This window comes from Aspergillus candidus (assembly GCF_002847045.1).
Source record: "Aspergillus candidus strain CBS 102.13 unplaced genomic scaffold BDW47scaffold_17, whole genome shotgun sequence".
NCBI lineage: Eukaryota > Fungi > Ascomycota > Eurotiomycetes > Eurotiales > Aspergillaceae > Aspergillus > Aspergillus candidus.
The window spans coordinates 96,912-109,676 of NW_020194022.1; the positions used below are offsets into that span (position 1 = coordinate 96,912).

The window sequence follows — 12,765 nt, forward strand, 5'->3', positions numbered from 1 at the left end:
TTGACAATGGTGTTCACTCCTCCCAGCTCGGCAGGCGAGCTGCCCCCGATTCCCGACAATATTCCCATCAGCGAATTTATGCTCTCGGAGTCGCATGGTCGCATTCCTTTCCACCAATCGAGACATCCCTACACGTGTGGCATCTCGGGGCGATCTTACTCCCCGTCGGAGGTGGTGACTCGCGTCGAGCACTTGTCTCGAGCCCTATCCAAGGAATTCAACTGGCAGCCCAACCAAGGTACTGAATGGGACAAGGTGCTGGGTGTTTTCAGTTTGAATACAGTGCGTGGTGATCCCCTGAGGAGGTAAAAAAAAAAAAAACCATAAAATTACCAACTAACTCCGCGGATAGATCGATACGTTGCCTCTGTCATGGGCGACACACCGGTTAGGGGGCGTCGTCTCCCCCGCCAATGCGGCCTATTCCGCCGCCGAGCTGAAGCACCAGTTGCTAGACTCCAAAGCCACGGCGCTTTTCACCTGTCTCCCTCTGCTGTCGACCGCCTTGGAGGCGGCTTCCATGGCGGGTTTCCCCAAGAACCGTATCTACCTAATTGAGCTGCCTCCCCAGATCACCGAGGGCGCAAAGGCCCCCGGTTACAAAACCCTAGAGCAATTCGTCCAGGAGGGAAGCGCCCTGCCGGCGCTAGAGAACCTCAACTGGGGCCCAGGAGAAGGTTCCCGTCGCACCGCGTTTCTGTGTTATTCGAGTGGCACATCTGGTTTGCCCGTGCGTACAGAACCCGAACCCCGGTCTTCATCATAGGATCTTCTGACCGTGTTTGTGTTTTCCAGAAAGGAGTCAAGATCTCGCACCGCAATGTCATTGCCAACGTGCTTCAGATTTCGACCTTCGAGCAGTCTTGGCGGGATCATCTCTCTGCCGGGAGCAAAACCCCGTACACGGACGTTTCCTTGGGCCTGCTACCCCAGAGCCATATCTACGCTCTAGTAGTCACCTGTCATGCCGGATCATTCCGGGGTGATCAGACGATCGTGCTCCCCAAGTTCGAGATGAAGTCATACCTCACGGCTATCCAAAACTTCAAGATCTCCTCTCTGTTCTTGGTTAGTTCAAAAAATATCAATAAGAGTACCAATAACGAGATCACAATGCTGATGGTTCTGATCAGGTCCCTCCAATCATCATTGCAATGCTGCGCAACCACGAGGTCTGCTCCAAATTCGACCTCAGCTCCGTCACCTCATTGTTCACTGGAGCGGCGCCCCTGGGAATGGAAACAGCGGCCGACTTCCAAAAGGTCTACCCGGGTGTCACCATCCGACAAGGTTACGGTTAGTCTTGTCACTCAAAGTTCATAAATGGCGTATTAATGCGTTGGTTCAGGTCTCACGGAGACCTGCACGGTGGTCTCCTCGACCCACCCTACCGACATCTTCCTCGGCTCTTCTGGCAGCCTAGTCCCGGGGTTTGAAGCGCGCATTGTGACCCCAGAAGGCCAAGAGGTGACCGCTTATGATACCCCCGGTGAACTGGTGGTTCGCAGTCCAAGCATCGTCCTGGGCTACCTGAATAATGAGAAGGCCACCAAGGAAACATTCGAGGATGGGTGGATGCGCACCGGTGACGAAGCTGTTGTGCGTCTGAGCCCTAAGAATGTCGAGCATATTTTCATTGTCGACCGGATCAAGGAGTTGATCAAGGTGAAGGTATGTTCCCCGCCTCTTTCCCTACCCGTCCTGTTACTATCTTGGGCGAAAGTCAAGTTAATCACGATGTCATCTTTGCAGGGCCTGCAAGTCGCCCCCGCCGAGCTCGAGGCTCACCTCCTGACCCACCCCGCAGTCGCCGACTGTGCAGTCATCGCGATCCCTGACGCATCCGCCGGAGAGATCCCCAAGGCCATCGTAACCAAGTCCGTCTCCGCCGGGACTGACGACGAAGCCATCGCCAAGTCCATCATGAAGCACGTGGAAGACCACAAAGCGCGCCATAAGTGGCTGAAAGGCGGTGTTCGATTCGTTGACGCTGTTCCCAAGAGCCCTAGTGGCAAGATCTTGCGCCGTCTTCTGCGGGACCAGGAGAAGGAAGCGCGCAGACGTGCTGGTGTCAAGCTTTGAATTGGATGTCCATCGATTTGAGCTGTTTATATCGATCCTACCTAGCGAGGTGTATATATAGAAAGGCGGGTAGACTGAGAGGAATGATTATACTATATTCAGGATGATAAACTTCGACGTCATGTCTGTCTCCCTCGTGGTAGTGACATTCGAATCATAAAATATACAACATTGTTCTACTATCTAATTGGCCATACCGGATGCATCGACGTGTTTGCAGTGTTTGCCTGTCGGCGCGGGGAGATTCAGATTTCTAAGCGGGGACATTTTATCGCCATGGGAAACTCGTCAATCAGCAAAAAAAATTCCTGCGTTTATAGATTTTTATATTTTTTTTATTCCTGCTGTTGTTGGTGATTTGATTTTATCAATACTGTTGTGACTCACTTTTCCACCTTTTCTGCCTTCTTTGTGCCTCTCTTCCACTCTCATCAACAACCACATTTTTTTCCAGCCCTAGTATACCTCCAAACCAACCTACAATGTCTTCCTCGCAAGACCCTCACCACGAAGACGACGTCTTCCTCGGCGCCGACGAGGGCGAAGAGATCGTCGGCCAAGATGATGACCACCCAATGGAGTCCGACGGCGAAGATCAGGAGATGACATTCGAAGACCAAGAGATCCTCCTGCAGAACGACTCCGCCGCCCACTTCGACCTGCACTCCGACTCGCTATTCTGCATCGCCCAGCACCCCATCCACAACGCCATCGTTGCGACCGGCTCCGGCGACGACAGCGCATACATCTTCGACTCGACCCCGCAGAATGAGCGCCCCGTCCTGCCCCAGAGCTACGAGTCGAACCCGCAGCCCAAGCAGGAGCGCAAGTCCCTGCAACCGCTCGTCAAGATGGATGGACACACGGACTCCGTCAACGCGATCGCGTTCACCGAGCCCAAGGGCGAATACGTCGTGACGGGGGGTCTGGACGGCCGGCTGCGCGTATGGCGCGATACCTCGCCCCAGCTGACGGGGCTCACGTGGGGCTTTGTCGCGGAGGCGCAGGAGGTGGAGGAGATCAACTGGATCGCCGTGTGCCCGTGTGAGAACAACGCCGAGGAGAAGAACAACGTGGTCGCTGTGGGCGCGAACGACGGCAGCGCCTGGGTCTTCCGCATTGACCACAATGACTCCGCCGAGCCCATCTCCATCATCCAGTCCTTCTTCCAACACACCGGCTCTTGCACCGCTGGCGCTTGGACCCCCGATGGGAACCTCCTGGCCACCGTCTCGGAAGATGGCACTTTCTACGTCTACGACGTCTTCGGAGCGGCGGCCGCCGCCGGAATCTCCTACTCGACCGGCACCAGTGCCGTCGTGGGGCTGACGCCCGAGGATCAGCGATTCGCCGTCGAAGGGGGCCTGTACTCCGTTGCCATTGCTCCCGGCGGTGGATTTGCGGCTGTCGGCGGCGCGGAGGGTCACATCAAGGTGGTCGGCCTTCCGCGGATTGGCGGGCCCGCGGCGGCACCGAAAGCCAAGGGCAAGGCGACCGCCTCCCAAGCATCGACGGGCGCTTCTGCCGCAGGCACGCTTCTTGCCTCGCTGCGGGCGCAGACGGACGGCGTTGAAACGCTGAGCTTCTCCGCGCCGCCGCTGACCTTCCTCGCGGCTGGGTCGGTGGACGGGTCGATCGCGCTGTTCGATACCGCTCATCGCTTTGCCGTCCGTCGGCATATCAAGGAGGCCCACGAGGCTGCCGTCGTCAAGGTCGAGTTCCTGCAGAACCGCTCGGCGGCGTCGTCGGTGGGCCGCCCCGGTCCGCTGGCTTCTGCGTCTGCTGGCCAGGGCCGGACGTGGCTGCTGACCTCTGTGGGTATCGACGGCGTTGTCAGACGCTGGGATGCCCGTGGCGGAACGACGGCCGCGGGGCAGGGGCTGCTGTCTGAGTGGAGGGGCCATCTGGGCCTCACTGAGAACAACGAGGGGGAGCAGTCCGGTGGTATCATGGGCTTTGTGCAGGGCTTCGATGGAAAGCGGGTTGTCACTGCGGGTGACGACGGGATTTCGCTGGTGTTTGAAGAATAATCTTGTATGACGCTTCTCTTGATTGATTTAACTGTACATAAGACCAGTGGTCTTGGAGTTTTGACCTAAAAAAGATATCTCTTGTTACGCATTTACTATATCATACATCCTAGAAGTATTTTAGTAGGGAGACAGACTGCCGATAACAAGCAGCAGCCTAATCCTAGATCATAAAATAAAAACCATAAGACAATGAAGAATGAGTCTTAATGTAACAACAAACAGATACTATATACAACCAACAAATAAAACAACCCAAGCGCCGTTTGTAGGGAGCTAGGGCCCACCCGGTGATCAACGGACAGTCGACTCCCACGAGAACCAAGAGTCCCCTCTTCTCTTTTTTCGTGCTTTCGAAAACACCCCTTATCTCATCTATGAGTACAGCCACCTCTTCCTGCTTTCATCCCGGGGTATCTGCACATCGTCCGTGCCTCGGCTACCCACCCCATTCATATCCATATCCGGTCCTCCCACATCAATTGCTTAGTGGTGGGCCTCGCCGTGGTGATGATCATCCTGGAGGAAAAAGTGCTCGTATGTGCAGTAGCCGGCGAAGGCAACGGTCGCGATCCCGAGACCGGGGAAGGTGCGCTTGAAACGGTTGAAGCGGCTGAAGGGGCCGGTATACCGCCAGGCCTCACTGAGAGAAGAGTCAGTCATTGAGTCACGGAGACTGTCGGAGAGGTGTCTAGATCACACATACTAGCGGGCCCAGGGATCCCTCCTGGCGTAGGCGGACCGCGGGGAAGCGGCAGCCTTGAATTCGCGAAGGTCGAAACCGGTGGGGTTGGGGACCATGGTGGGAGGTGTATTTGTGGGGTGGGATGAGATCCGAGAAAGGTTGCGTATTGGGAAATAATACGGACAGGCGTCTGAGTCCGCAGGATCCGAGGTGCAATTGGAGTGGAATGACGGAGAAGAACAGCAAGACCGAGAGAGGCAGCGAGAGTGGAAGTTGAAGCTGTACAGAGAGAGCGAGCGAACCGGGACTTGGCGCGCTAATCCTAATTCAAACCGGGCGGTCAATGACCATCCTCACCGCCTACTGGTTCCATCCTTCTGCCTGTCAAATTGACGACCACCATTCGACTCCACTCAATCCCGACCTAACCTGATCCTTTACCCAATCCAACCTTTCCCTCCCACATCGCAACCTCCCTCCAGCCACTACTACTGACCCTCCCTCTCTGTGTGTCAATATCAAATGCATGACCCGCCTGCCGCATCTTCCTCAACTACACGATGCCCCCCCCCGTCGGCAGATACGGGCCCACTGGCCTAGGGGCTCCTTATTCCCATTTACAACAGGCCCATTTGCAACAGCAACAGCAGCAGCAGCAGCAAGCCCAGCACCATCCGGCTCAACACCATCCGGCCCACGCCCAGTCGGCCAACACAGCTCTCCCGCCGCCCTCCCTGGGTGGTCACCCGGGGTTCGCCGCCGGGAATCCCAACACTAATATCAATCCCTTCACGCTGTCGGGCACCGGAATTGCTAATGGCATGTCGGTCGCTGGGTTTGGTGGTGATGGCGGAGGCACGGGCCTTGCCAGCCATGCGGCGCAAATGGGCTTCGCGAGAGGGGCCCAGATGCAGCAACAGCAGCTACATCAGGCCCACGATGGTCGGTTAGCGTTGGATTCGAAGGCCGGTGCGGTCAAGACGAGGATACGCGATGTGTGGAAGCACAATCTGGCGCAGGAGATGGCTGTGTTGAGGCAGTTGGTGGAGAAATATCCGTATATCAGCATGGTAAGTCGTTGGACACCGCTTCTTTTTGGGTTGATGGGGGGGCTAACGTTTGATCAGGACACCGAATTTCCTGGCATTGTTGCCCGCCCTATCGGTACCTTCACGAACAAAGCAGACTATCACTACCAGACCCTCCGGTGTAATGTCGACCTTCTGAAGATGATCCAGCTGGGCATCACGCTCTTCTCCCCCGAGGGAGAGGTGCCCCCGCCGAACGCCACGGATGGGAATGGTCAGCCGCTCGGGAACAGCCTGGTCCCGGCGCCGTGCACCTGGCAATTCAACTTCCGGTTCTCCTTGGAGGATGACATGTATGCGCAGGAGTCGACGACCATGCTGGCCAAAGCGGGTATCGATTTCAACATGCACGAGAAGAACGGGATCGACCCGTTGGAATTCGGGTCGCTGTTGATTAGCTCGGGCCTCGTGTTGCTGGACGATGTCCACTGGGTGTCCTTCCACTCGGGCTACGATTTCGGGTACTTGATGAAGATCATGCTCTGCCGATCGCTGCCCGAGACCGAAGAGGCCTTCCACAAGCTGCTGAATATCTTCTTCCCGTCCCTGTATGACATCAAATACCTGATGAAGCACGCGGGACGCAATCAAGCGGTCAACGACTCTCCGCTCACCCCAGCCGCAATGCAGATCCTCGCCAGCCTGGGTCAAAAATCGGGTCTGCAGGATATTGCGGACGAACTGGGTGTGAAGCGGGTGGGCATTGCCCATCAGGCCGGATCCGACTCGCTCGTCACCGGCGAGATCTACTGGAAGATGCGTCAGCTGGTCTTTAACGGCACGATCGATGAGTCCAAGTATTCGGGCCAGATCTGGGGTCTTAACGGCCAGATGCCGTCGTTGATGTACCACATGCAGCCCCATCAAACGCCCAATCTCAACGGTGCCACGATCTATTCCGCTGCCGGCACGCCGGGCACGCCTAATGCTGGAAATCAGACTCCCCAGCACATGGGTGCCATGACTCCTGGCGGGGTTGGTGGAGTGCTCGGTGCGTTCCAAATCGGCAAGGCATGAGGTTCTTTTTCTTTCCTCCCTGCTTCTCGTTGATTTGATTTCTCGTCAGCTCCATACAGTCTCTTTCCTAGACTACGTCTACAGTTGGCGACTACATCTACGTTGATCAGTTGCACGCTTCCCTGTTCATTTTGGCGTTGGTCTCCGCCTTCGTCGATGACATATTTCTTTCTATACATTCTCTCTTTTGTTACGTTTGGGCCAACGGATAGTGGGTTCGATGCGATACGATGGTTGTACATAGCATAAGGCATTGCTCACCATGGGTGCCTCGTTTGGTTTCTTCTGCGTTTGCTGCTTTGTCGTGCGTTTCCCGGTTCGTCCATGGGGTTTGTCACCTGGAATGTCTTCGCGTTTATCTCCGGAGGCGGGTGTTTGCGAGGAGTGCATGGTGCTTTTCTCATTGCCATTTGTGTTTTTTAAGGTGGCCGGAATGGTATCTTTATCTTTATCTTATCCTGGGCTTCGTCTACTTTCTATGTGCGTTTGGCGTAGGTATCCCTGGTCTGGGTTACCTACTTGGTTATATGGTGTTTGCGCCACGACTCGATGACTCGGTTCTGTTGGTGGACTGAGGCTTTCCCGACCTCTCCTGGAGTAATGTATTCACTTGCGCGATCAAGCCCAATCGACTCTAAAAGACCTGTACACCAATTGCCAACTACCCCTAGATGCAGACAGCGACAGCCCGTGTAGCAGCATGAGCTCTCTCCTTGCAGATTGCCACTGGCCACCCCTCACAACCACGGAAACAGGCAAGGGTATCCGATGCTAAACCATATCCCCGCACCGTTCCACCACCCTCCATCAATGCAACGAGAAGACCGACGCTGCACATGTGGTTCGCATTACTCTATTCGGGGTCATCGAGACGACAGGACCCGCTAGACCCGATCTGGTAAAGGAATCCGGGCGCATCTTATCGGATCCGCGATAACGATGATGTCGCTATCGCTGGTTATCCTGGACTTGGAGCTGTCATGCTGCAGCTTATAAGATGGTCTTCTTTCGCTTGATGGGATCTTCTGAGTAGAGGAGAGATTACATTCAGTATTATCATCGTAATTATTTTCGAGACCGAATCCCCTCCCCTTCGTGGCGTTGTGCAACATTACTCCATCTCAACCCCGCAACAACCAGATCAACCCTACTATACATCACACCTGTCGAACACTCGCGCAACCTTTCCTTCTCAACGAACCTCAAGGCAAAGGTCCTCGAAGCAATGGTCCTCGACCGACTTCAACAGTTGACCCACCAGGTCAACGCCTCCTCTCCACCACCCCATCCCTTCGACCCTCTCTCCACCGCGGAAATCGACACGGTCGTCGCCCTCGTCCGCAACGAACATGGCAAGGTCAACTTCAACGCCGTCAGCCTCTTCGAGCCTCGCAAGGCGGAGATGATGGCATGGCTGGAATCCCCACAGACAGCCCCTCGCCCGGCTCGCGCCGCTGAAGTTGTCGCCATCGCTCCAGGCGGGAAAGTGTATGATGGGATCGTGGACCTGGACCAGAAGAAGGTCATCCAATGGCAGCATACTCCGGGCGTGCAGCCCATTATCACCATGGAGGATCTGCAGGAGGTGGAGCACGTTGTCCGCCAGGATCCCAAGGTGATCGAACAGTGTGGGATTATCGGAATCCCCAAGGAGGATATGCATAAGGTTTATTGTGATCGTGAGTCTCTCCTGTCGAGGATGGTCAATTATGTGAGGTATGACATTTCTGATGGTCAATGCAGCTTGGACAATTGGGTACGATGAACGGTTTGGCACCGACATCCGCCTGCAGCAGGCTCTCATGTACTACCGTCCCCATGTCGACGACTCCCAGTACACGTATCCATTGGACTTCTGTCCCATCTTCAACGCCGAGACAAAGCAGATCATCCACATTGATGTCCCGCCCATCCGACGACCCCTCAGCAAGGCCGCCCCCAACAACTACCTGCCGGCGGCGATTGAAAAGGAAGGTGGATTCAGACAGGATCTGAAGCCGATCCACATCACGCAGCCAGACGGCGTCTCTTTCAAGATGACCGGACGTGTCATCGAGTGGCAAAATTGGAACATCCACGTTGGGTTCAACTACCGCGAGGGAGTCGTGCTAAACAACATCACCTTCAATGACAAAGGAAACGTCCGCCCCGTCTTCTACCGTCTGTCCTTGGCTGAAATGGTCGTTCCGTACGGGAACCCCGAGCATCCGCACCAGCGGAAGCACGCCTTCGACCTGGGCGAGTACGGCGGCGGGTACATGACAAACAGCCTATCTCTAGGCTGCGACTGCAAAGGTGCAATCCACTACATGGACGCAGCGTTCGTCAACCGCGCAGGCGCGAGCACCATCGTGAAGAACGCCATCTGCATTCACGAAGAAGACGCAGGGATCCTATTCAAGCACACAGACTTCCGAGACGAGTCGATGGTCGTCACCCGCGGCCGGAAGCTCATCATCTCGCACATCTTCACGGCCGCCAACTACGAGTACTGCGTGTACTGGATCTTCCACCAAGACGGCACCGTCCAGCTAGACATCAAACTGACTGGAATCCTCAACACATACGCTATGAACCCCGGAGAGGACACCCACGGCTGGGGCACGGAAGTCTACCCCGGCGTCAACGCGCACAACCACCAGCACCTGTTCTGCCTCCGCGTCGACCCCAACGTAGACGGGCCCAACAACACCGTCTTCCAGGTCGACGCCGTCCGCGGGCCCGGCGAAGTAGGCAGTCCCGAGAACAAGTACGGCAACGCCTTCTACGCGCAGAAGACCAAATTCAGCACCCCGCGCGAGGCAATGTCCGACTACGACGGCAGCACCAGCCGGACTTGGGAAATGGCCAATACCAACAAATTGAACCCGTACAGCAAGAAGCCTGTATGCTACAAGCTAGTCAGTCGCGAGGTCCCGCCATTGCTACCCAAAGAAGGCGGCCTCGTCTGGAAACGAGCCGGATTCGCTCGCCACGCTGTGCACGTCACTAAATGTACGTCCCCACCAATCTTCCCATCCCAACCCCATCCCATCACTATGCATTGACTAACCCACAACACCAGACTCCGACGACCAAATCCACCCCGCAGGCCGACACGTACCCCAAACCTCCGGCGAACCCTCCCAAGGCCTTCCCGCATGGATCGAATCCGCCGGCCCAGACTCCTCCATCGACAACACCGACGTCGTCCTCTGGCACACTTTCGGGCTAACCCATTTCCCGTCACCCGAGGACTACCCCATCATGCCGGCCGAGCCCATGACGCTGCTGCTGCGTCCACGGAACTTCTTCACGCGCAACCCGGTCTTGGACGTGCCGCCGAGTTTTGCGAGGTCGCCGTCGCAGGTGGCGGCGGGGAAGTCTTCTTGTTCTTCTTGTAGCGGGAAGGGGGATGGATCTAGTCGGTTGGTTTGATTTGCTCAACTCTCTTTGGTATGCTATGTCTGGTTATGAGTGATGTTTCGGATGCATTTTGGTTGGGATTGTTTATTTTTTGTATGTATGTAGCATATGGTGTAATTGCTTGATACTTCGATATCACTGTATTCTTGGTTATTAGTGATATTATTAAGCAGCAGTCGACCTCATTGAGTGTGACAGGCGAGTATATGAATCCATATATATGTCTTGCTATATCAGGAAGCCTACTGGTTACAGTACAGTAGGCATTGGGCTGGCAGTTGACCCGGCCTACATATAGAACGAGCATAGCAACACTATATCGAAAATCAAATAAAAAAAATCACTACGGGTGACTGCCAGTGATGTATGTTAGTTAGCATATCTTATCCTAATCATTCGACCAAAAAAAAAAAAAAAAAAATTATCATGATGATGAAAAATCAAAAAGAAATATCTTCCGATACGGGGAATCGAACCCCGAGCTGCCGTGTGAGAGACGGCGATGTTAACCATTACACCATATCGGATGGTTGTTGAGAAGAGCGGAGCACTAGTGTACCACTAGACAAAACTTCAGCTAAGTCCTTGCCCTAACTATACTTGATCAATTAACTGGCTGCCTCAAATGTCAAACGGTCTGATGATAAAGACTTATCTATTTAAGATTTGAGGCTCCATAGCTCCTCGAGAGCTATAGGACTATAGTGCTTGCTTTAAGTGAGGCTGATCCAGATCCTTTCATACAAGCGAGACAGAGAAACAACCACTCAGTATCAAATAGTGCGCTTTGGCCTGCCCTGGCAGTATAATGGTGTATACTAACCCACATGGCACGCGCTTTCATATCAACCTCCAGCTGATCAAGTAGGCTGTAGTTCTAGATAGCAAAGCCATTCTAGTTGGCCCGGGTTCCAGCCACAATGTAGCCTCATGATTATCCCACCAGCCGGTATTTTCAGCTTGCTACACCTTGTGCTTCAATATGTGAAGAGATGCATGCACTTCTTTTAATATTATACTTGTGGCGTCCCTCGTGATTTTTATGAATGGACGACCTCGTATGGTGTATTGTTTTCTATCCGAATAGAGTAGAGGAGGCTCTATTACCCCGCTTGGAGTCTATAACATGTACTTGGTAGCAGAAATGGTTAGAGATATAAATAAGCCATCATGATACCCATCATGGCTGTATATCTTCTCTCAGACGCTTGATAACTTCCACTTGACAACTTCCGATCCTTCCTAGAACACACATCCTTCCATTTCTATATACAGGTAAGATATCTGTTCATTATATACTTTGTCTTATATTAGATATCTAATATATACCTCCATAATCCAGAGCAAAATGGCATATGTGGCGTGCAACAACTGTGGCAAGCACAAGGACTGCGCCGCCTACGGAAACTCAAAGATGTACTGTAACCGGTGTGCGGAGGAACTGGAGTTGAAGTAGGGTGAAATGACTTACTACTTGGTCTAGAGTATGTCGTGGTCAGTATGATGACATTTTTTTCCTTACTATGTTTAAGTTGAGCAACTATGAACACTAAGCATGAACTCCAGGCAATGCATTGATGTTTATCTATCAGAGCATGATTCAAGAGGCTTATCGAGGTTTGTTCATGATAATATGATGATGATAGTCTATAGTTGGTGGTTGCTTAGGGGGCTCAAGCTATGTACCTGAGTATATATGCTTTCTGATTTAGTTGTTGCACTATTCTACAGTATCCTAACTGCATAGGGCATGACTTTACACCAGTGAAGAACTGGCTCTGAACTGGTATTTTGAGAAAATAGAGCCGCTCTTATCTGTAATCCCTCAGTTCTTGTTTTGCTCAGTAAGAAAAGGTCGTTAGTCTTGCCCAATGTGTATGACCTTTACGCATACAACCCATACGACCAAGGTATGGCGCTGTTCTGGACTTTCAGTGCCGCCTATCCTCCAGACCCAAACTACGTGGAATATAAATATTCATGCTCACATATCAATTCATATCTGTGAGACATTTGTTCGGATCCACATGCGCCTCACAGTCGTACTGTGAGTCTGCTCATATATAGATAAAAGCCTAATTAGGATTAGATTGAGAACAACCAACTCCCAAACGATATTTTACAGCCTCAACTAAATTGTTATCCTAAAACGCAACACAAATCAGAATACACCAAAAAACTTACCTAAACCAGACATCTCCAGCGCTTACCTGCCTGCCTACCTTAAGCTCTCAAACCTAGTACAGCGAAACAATGACCAATCAGATATACGGGAGCAACCAAGAGGCCCCACATGCCGATCCGCCTTTATTATCATTGCCTATTGTAGCAAATTCCGCAACCATCTTTCAACAACCATCCGATATGGTGTAATGGTTAACATCGCCGTCTCTCACACGGCAGCTCGGGGTTCGATTCCCCGTATCGGAATTACTTTTTGATTTTTTTGCCCTTTCTA

The 12,765-nt window shown here is 53.2% G+C and overlaps 5 protein-coding genes and 2 non-coding genes across 7 annotated transcripts; 5 read left to right on the plus strand and 2 right to left on the minus strand.

Moving 5' to 3' along the window:
• Positions 1-6: 6 nt before the first annotated feature.
• On the plus strand, positions 7-4,112 carry BDW47DRAFT_116992 (uncharacterized protein; the record flags this gene model as incomplete). Its single annotated transcript, XM_024815017.1, has 7 exons — positions 7-282; positions 353-730; positions 796-1,068; positions 1,134-1,296; positions 1,349-1,671; positions 1,753-2,068; positions 2,581-4,112. The coding sequence occupies 7 exons, from the start codon at positions 7-9 to the stop codon at positions 4,110-4,112; spliced, it is 3,261 nt and encodes a 1,086-aa protein (XP_024672802.1).
• A 176-nt stretch (positions 4,113-4,288) lies between these two features.
• Positions 4,289-5,051, minus strand: BDW47DRAFT_104314 (NADH dehydrogenase [ubiquinone] 1 beta subcomplex subunit 3). Its single transcript, XM_024812294.1, has 2 exons — positions 4,819-5,051; positions 4,289-4,755 (listed from the first exon to the last, which is right to left on the minus strand). The coding sequence occupies exons 1-2, from the start codon at positions 4,911-4,913 to the stop codon at positions 4,599-4,601; spliced, it is 252 nt and encodes an 83-aa protein (XP_024672803.1). The 5' UTR covers positions 4,914-5,051; the 3' UTR covers positions 4,289-4,598.
• Positions 5,052-5,254: 203 nt separating this feature from the next.
• Positions 5,255-7,526, plus strand: BDW47DRAFT_104315 (CCR4-NOT core DEDD family RNase subunit POP2). Its single transcript, XM_024812295.1, has 2 exons — positions 5,255-5,867; positions 5,925-7,526. The coding sequence occupies exons 1-2, from the start codon at positions 5,358-5,360 to the stop codon at positions 6,900-6,902; spliced, it is 1,488 nt and encodes a 495-aa protein (XP_024672804.1). The 5' UTR covers positions 5,255-5,357; the 3' UTR covers positions 6,903-7,526.
• BDW47DRAFT_20032 (uncharacterized protein) lies at positions 7,018-7,526 on the plus strand. Its single transcript, XM_024818428.1, has one exon. The coding sequence runs from the start codon at positions 7,133-7,135 to the stop codon at positions 7,475-7,477; it is 345 nt and encodes a 114-aa protein (XP_024672805.1). The 5' UTR covers positions 7,018-7,132; the 3' UTR covers positions 7,478-7,526.
• A 355-nt stretch (positions 7,527-7,881) lies between these two features.
• On the plus strand, positions 7,882-10,488 carry BDW47DRAFT_20040 (peroxisomal copper amine oxidase). The gene is made up of 3 exons (XM_024818429.1): positions 7,882-8,581; positions 8,646-9,896; positions 9,967-10,488. The coding sequence occupies exons 1-3, from the start codon at positions 8,128-8,130 to the stop codon at positions 10,317-10,319; spliced, it is 2,058 nt and encodes a 685-aa protein (XP_024672806.1). The 5' UTR covers positions 7,882-8,127; the 3' UTR covers positions 10,320-10,488.
• Positions 10,489-10,762: 274 nt separating this feature from the next.
• Positions 10,763-10,834, minus strand: BDW47DRAFT_t67. Its single transcript has one exon. It is a non-coding gene; the product is annotated as a tRNA-Glu (tRNA).
• A 1,831-nt stretch (positions 10,835-12,665) lies between these two features.
• Positions 12,666-12,737, plus strand: BDW47DRAFT_t63. The gene has a single exon. It is a non-coding gene; the product is annotated as a tRNA-Glu (tRNA).
• Positions 12,738-12,765: the final 28 nt, after the last annotated feature.

Coding starts and splice junctions, on each gene's coding strand:
- BDW47DRAFT_104314 (XM_024812294.1), bottom strand. CDS start 4,913: ATGGTCCCCAACCCCACCGGTTTCGACCTTCGCGAATTCAAGGCTGCC. Junction 4,756..4,818: donor AGGGATCCCTGGGCCCGCTA/GTATGTGTGATC, acceptor CTCTTCTCTCAG/TGAGGCCTGGCGGTATACCG.
- BDW47DRAFT_104315 (XM_024812295.1), top strand. CDS start 5,358: ATGCCCCCCCCCGTCGGCAGATACGGGCCCACTGGCCTAGGGGCTCCT. Junction 5,868..5,924: donor AATATCCGTATATCAGCATG/GTAAGTCGTTGG, acceptor ACGTTTGATCAG/GACACCGAATTTCCTGGCAT.
- BDW47DRAFT_20032 (XM_024818428.1), top strand. CDS start 7,133: ATGGTTGTACATAGCATAAGGCATTGCTCACCATGGGTGCCTCGTTTG.
- BDW47DRAFT_20040 (XM_024818429.1), top strand. CDS start 8,128: ATGGTCCTCGACCGACTTCAACAGTTGACCCACCAGGTCAACGCCTCC. Junction 8,582..8,645: donor GCATAAGGTTTATTGTGATC/GTGAGTCTCTCC, acceptor TGGTCAATGCAG/CTTGGACAATTGGGTACGAT. Junction 9,897..9,966: donor CGCTGTGCACGTCACTAAAT/GTACGTCCCCAC, acceptor CCACAACACCAG/ACTCCGACGACCAAATCCAC.